The sequence below is a fragment of the Setaria italica genome, chromosome II (assembly GCF_000263155.2).
Source record: "Setaria italica strain Yugu1 chromosome II, Setaria_italica_v2.0, whole genome shotgun sequence".
NCBI classification, from domain to species: Eukaryota; Viridiplantae; Streptophyta; class Magnoliopsida; order Poales; family Poaceae; genus Setaria; species Setaria italica.
In genome coordinates, this window is record NC_028451.1 from 3,014,983 (window position 1) to 3,021,278 (window position 6,296).

Sequence of the window (6,296 nt, forward strand, 5' to 3'; positions counted from 1 at the left end):
CTACTCGTGTGACTCAGGATGAAAGGGATAAGTATCACGCCAACAACAAGGCGGTTGATATTCTGTTTGCGAGTCTGAGTCGTACTGAGTTCGATCGAGTCGAAGATCTCTCTCTTGCTCATGAGATTTGGTCTCGACTTCAGAGTTTCCACGAGGGAAACAGTTAGGTGAAGGCTAGACTCTTTGAGACTTATAGGCGTGAGTATGAGAACTTTGTTCATTTGCCTGGTGAGTCTGCCGATGCTTTGTTTCAGCGTTTCTTGGCTATTGTGAACAAGATGAAAGCAAATATCACCGTCTTACCCTACCCTGATCATGATAGAGCTTTAAAGCTCCTGCATGCCTTGGATCACGAAGTGTGGGGTACGAAGGTTGATGCTATCATCGAGTCACCGAATTATGAAACACTTTCCACTGATGAACTCTTTGCCAAGTTGAAATCCACGGAGGTTGACAAGAGGCTCTGAGCAAAACAAGGAGGCCCTACTGATCCAAATAGTATGGCTCTCATGTCAGGCTCTGGATAGCCTAAGTCTTTGAGTAACTCTTCTTCAATGTCGTTTGCCTTGTCTTCTTTGATTTCTGTTTCAGAGGAGCAGCTGGAGGTTCTTGATGATGATGAGCTCGCCTTGATCACGAGGCGATTCATGCGCTTCAACGACAACCGCAAGAACAGGCGAAGGAACAACAACAACTGCTTCGATTGTGGCAAGCCAGGCCACTTCGCCGCCAACTGCCCCGACAAGAACAAAACCAAGAGCAAGTACGACTACAACAAGCACAAGAACAAGGACGGCACCAAGAAGAAGAAGAAGTACACCGACCGCGAGAAGAAGGAGTATCGCAAGAAGGCCAAAGCACGTGCCTTCATCGCCTCCCTCAGCGATGTCAACTCCGACACCGACGACCACACCGACTCAAGCTCAAGCGAGGAGGACGATGACCGCAAGGCAAAGAAGAAGGACGGCAAGAACTTGAGGTAAAGAACCGCGATGGGTACTGTGTCATGGCTCTCAACTCCAAGAAGGATGACAAGGAAAGTGACTCCGACACAGAATTTGAGGTAAAGCCTACTCCTGAACAACTTGCTCTAGAAGTAGAAGAACTTAATGATTGCCTAATCAATCAAGATAAACTGCTTAAGAAGGCTGCTAAAGAGCGAGTTGAGCTTAAGGCTAAGTTAGAAAGTGCCTTGATTGAGATAGATATGCTTAAATCTGCTCCTACTGTTTCTGATGTTGTTGAGTGTGATGAATGTGGTGTTCATATGGCTAGTCTTGCATCTTTACAATCTAAGCATGCTTTGTTGGTAGATGAATTGGATTTGACTAGGGCTCCTTTAGATGAGGTCAAGAATAAGCCTGTTTTGCTTAGTGCATGTAAGTCTTGCCCTGCTTTACAAGTTCAGTTGGATGATGCATGTGCTAAGCTTAGCGCTTTAGAGAAGTCTGAGTTTATTGCTAGATCTAAACTTCCTGAATGCACTGTTTGTCCTGAACTCAAGCTTAATTTGCAACATGTTGAGGATGAAAACTCCTACTTGCGCACTGTTCTTAGTTGGGTGTCAAGTAGGGAACCTCAGTTAGGCATGATGATTCAGGAGTTCAAAAGGGCTGATGGTTTTGGGCTTGGGTCGGTTATGAAGGGATGTCTTTTTAATGGGTTGCACAAGTTCTTTGATGGGTTGTGTGAGAAGGTGGGTCAAAACAGTGGTGAGAGAAGGAAACCAAGCTACAATTAGTGTGAGCCACCAATTGACTACACCCCTCGAGAGTCACCCACTAAAAATAGAGAGCAACCCAATCCAGCTTGTGAGCAAAACTTGTCTGAGTGTGTGAGAGATGGAATTTTCATTGAGACACCACCTAAAGCACCCAAGAAAGCCATTTGGGTGGAAAAGCCAAACCACCTCAAGAACAAACTTGACACACTTCCAGAAATTGCTCCTAAGAAACCTCCACCAAAACCCCAAGACAAGCCACAACCTAGAGTGAATCCTCAGCCAAAACAGCCTGCTAGATTCCACTATGAGTATTGCAAGAGATGGGGTCACCTTGAGGAGTTTTGCTTTCGCAAGAAGAAGGCTTTGAGGCGTGAGCGTGAGTGGGGCAACAGGGACATGTACCACCCTTCTCATGGTGTACATGCGCCTAGAGCAGCTCCTCCACCTCGTCGTGTGGATAATGTGCGTTTTGCTCCTTCGCGTGTTTTTGCTAGGCATGCTCCTCGCCATTATCAATATGGCCCAGGACAATATGGTCGTGGCTTTGAGTCTCGGAGCTACAACGGACCACGTTTTCCCCCTAGCGTTGGCCGTAGTCCTCCTGTGAGACGAGAGATGGTTGATTTTGATAACCCCACTCTTGAGCAAATGGTTCGACACTGGTATTCTACTTGTTTTTCTAACCCCAGTGTTGAGTCATTTGCTCATCCTTGGTCTCCCTTTGTTTGAGCAGGTTGGAGGCCTGGAGAACACGTGGATTATTGATTCCGGTTGCTCTCAACACATGACCGATGATCACAGATGGTTCTCCAGCCTCACCCCGGTGATGACCAAGGAGTACATCACTTTCGGGGATAATAGCAAAGGTAAGGTGTTGTCTGAAGGTGTTATCAAGGTGAGTGAGAATTTCATGCTCAAGCGAGTTGCTCTAGTTGATTCTCTTGGTTTCAATTTGCTCTCTGTGTCACAACTGCTTGATGATGGTTTTGAGGTCCGTTTTAAGAAAGGGACCTCAAGGATTTTAGACTCTCAAGGCGATCTTGTGTGTATGATCGTCCCCGAGGGTCAAGTGTTTCGAGTTGATTTTTCCAAGTCATTTGGTCTCTCTCGGTGTTTAGTGGCTGGCTCATCTTCTGAACTTTGGAAATGGCATAGGAGATTGGGTCATTTGAGCTTTGATTTGCTTTCCCGCTTGAGTACTTTGGATCTTATTCGTGGTTTGCCCAAATTAAAGTTTGAGAAAGATCTTGTTTGTGCTCCCTGTCGACATGGGAAGATGGTTGCTGCTTCCCATCCACCTGTGAATCAGGTGATGACTGAACATCCAGGCGAGCTATTGCATATGGACACTGTTGGTCCAGCTTGTGTTTGTTCAGTCGGTGGAAAGTGGTATTTGCTTGTGATCGTTGATGATTTTTCGAGGTATTCATGGGTTTTCTTCATGGAATCTAAGGATGAGGCATTTCCTTTTGTTCGAGACTTGATCTTGAGGTTGAGAAACGAGTGACCAAAAGATGCCATGAGAGCTATCCGCAGTGACAATGGCACAGAATTCAAGAACGCTCGATTTAAAGCCTTTTGCAATGATCTTGGTCTTGAACACCAGTTTTCATCGCCTTATGTCCCTCCTCAGAATGGTGTTGTTGAACGGAAGAATCGGACGCTTTGTGAAATGGCTAGGACGATGCTTGATGAGTATAGGACTCCTAGAAAATATTGGGCCGAAGCCATCAACACTACTCGCTATGTGTCCAATCGAATCTTTTTGCGAGCTTTCCAGAAGAAAACTTCTTATGAGCCAATGCATCGACGTTCCCCCAAAGTGAGTCACCTGAGGGTGTTTTGCTGCAAGTGTTTCATTCTCAAGCAAGGAAATTTGGATAAATTTGAGTCTCGTTCTACGGATGGGATTTTTCTTGGTTATGCTTCTCATAGTCGTGCTTATCGTGTGCTTAACCTTGAAACTAACCGGATCGTGGAAACTTGTGAGATTACATTCGATGAAACTATGCCTTGCACAACTCCTGTCTTTGAAATTGCAGGTGAACATGAAATGGGGCAAAGCATATTTGAGGAAGAGGAAGAGGGTGTAGATGGTGGTGAGGAAGAGGATGATGAGATTGACCGAGCTCCAGCTGTAGCACCTGTGCCTTCTACTTCGACTACGAGAGTTGATGGCCCTACCTCTACTTCCACTACTTCAAGCCATCAACCAGTACCACTACAGGATGAAGAAGAAGAAGATCAGAGTGATCCAGCTGCTGTTGAGGGGGAGGCGACTTCAGAGCGAGAGGCTCCACGGCACATTCAGCGTCGTCATCCTCCACAACAGATGATCGGTAACTTACATGAACGCACCACTAGGCAGAGCTCTAGACAGATTTCACACTTTGCACATTCTGCATTTGTTGCCTCTTTCGAACCCCGAGATATTGGACATGCTTTATCTGATTCAAATTGGGTTAATGCCATGCATGAGGAGTTGGAGAACTTTGAGCGAAACAGGGTTTGGGTTTTAGTTGAACCACCTCCAAATTGCCATCCTATAGGAACAAAATGGGTTTTCAAAAACAAACAAGGTGAGGATGGGTTGATTGTGAGAAACAAAGCGAGGTTGGTTGCCCAAGGTTTTAGCCAAAAAGAAGGAATAGATTATGAGGAAACCTTTGCCCGTGTTGCCCGTTTGGAAGCAATTAGAATCTTTCTAGCCTTCTCTGTGGCTAAAGGTTTTAAGCTCTTCCAAATGGATGTGAAAAGTGCCTTCCTAAATGGTTTCATAGAGGAGAAAGTGTATGTGAAACAACCTCCTGGTTTTGAGAGTCCTAAATATCCTGATCATGTTTTCAAACTCCAGAAAGCTCTCTATGGCCTAAAACAAGCACCCCGAGCGTGGTATGCTAGATTGAAATCATTTTTGCTTAGGAATGGGTTTGAAATGGGATCAATTGATAAAACACTCTTTCTCCTCAGGCAAGGCAATGACTTATTGATTATTCAGATATACGTGGATGATATTATCTTTGGTGGTTCTTCTCATGCTTTGGTTGCCAAGTTTGCAGATGATATGAGCAGGGAGTTCGAGATGTCGATGATGGGTGAGTTGACCTTCTTCCTCGGGCTACAGATCAAGCAAAGCAAGGAAGGAACCTTCGTGCACCAAGGGAAGTACACGAAGGACGTGTTGAGAAAGTTTGACATCGCTGATGCTAAGCCACTCTCCACACCCATGGGGACGATGACAGCACTAGATGCGGATGAAGATGGCGAACCGGTGGACCAGAAGGAGTACAGAAGCATGATCGGCTCCCTCTTGTACCTGACGGCGACGAGGCCGGACATTCACTTCGCCGTGTGTCTGTGCGCTCGTTTTCAGGCTTCACCGAGGACATCTCACCGTCAGGCAGTGAAGAGGATCATGAGGTATCTCCGCTTTACCCCTGAGTTCGGTTTGTGGTATTCTGCCTCCTCGACACTCACGTTCTGGGGATACTCCGATGCGGACTTTGCTGGGTGTCGCTTGGATCGCAAGTCTACCTCGGGTACTTGCCAGTTTCTCGGTTCGTCTTTGGTCTCTTGGTCTCCTCGCAAACAATCTAGTGTTGCTCAATCTACCACCGAAGCTGAGTATGTTGCTGCTGCTAGCTGTTATTCTCAGCTGCTTTGGATGATTTCCACTTTGAGAGACTTTGGTTTGGATTTTACTCGTGTACCTCTTCTTTGTGACAGCATGAGTGCCATTAGTGTAGCTAAGAACCCCGTTCTCCACTCAAAAACTAAACACATTGATGTGAGATATCATTTTCTGAGAGATCATGTTGAGAAAGGGGATATTGACCTTGGCTATGTTGCTACCCAAAACCAACTCGCGAACATTTTCACCAAACCCCTGGATCAAGCCAATTTTGCTCGTTTGCGGGGGGAGTTGGGTGTTTTCTTTTCTTTCTGAGTTGGGTTTTTGGAGATTCTCTTGTATTATACTTGTATCATTTTTGTACAAAATATGGTAGGATAGTCACTTGTTCATGATAGCTTTGAGTTCTTCATGTATATCTTATCATGCTATCTTTTGTGATATATTGTCGTGGATGATACATATGAACATCATGTCATGCTTTACCTTAGTTCACATTTGGGTATGGCATGTTGTTCATCTGTATCATTTTAGCTTAGTTTCCATGCATTTTGTATCATATTGCATTTTGTATCATGTTGCACTAGATGAGCTTCTCCTATATATCTTGTGTACTCCCTTATGCTACCTATGAGGTAGTGCTGTGGTTGGTGATTTTGATGCAATGTGCAGTTATGCTCTTGATGATATTGTATACTTGTTGAGATAACTGTTTTTGAAATTCAATGCTAAATTCTACTCTATTAACTTGCTTATCACCCATGAGTAGATGCTTGGTTATGGTTTGCCCTTGGTTGAATACTGGTTCCATATCTAGCTTATGTTTGGAATTCATGTTCTTTTCAATTGGGTCAAAGATCTATGTATCATTGCAAATGTTTAGCCCATGATGCACCCCTTGGGGAAGCATGGCTTCTTTGTGCCGCAAAGGCACTTCATGTA

General features: G+C 44.9%; 1 protein-coding gene across 1 annotated transcript; it reads left to right on the forward strand.

Annotated features, from left to right (window-relative positions):
* The first annotated feature begins 472 nt into the window (after positions 1-472).
* On the forward strand, positions 473-1,000 carry LOC111256272 (glycine-rich RNA-binding protein RZ1A-like). Its single transcript, XM_022824032.1, has 2 exons — positions 473-498; positions 592-1,000. The coding sequence occupies exon 2, from the start codon at positions 648-650 to the stop codon at positions 981-983; it is 336 nt and encodes a 111-aa protein (XP_022679767.1). The 5' UTR covers positions 473-498; positions 592-647; the 3' UTR covers positions 984-1,000.
* Positions 1,001-6,296: the final 5,296 nt, after the last annotated feature.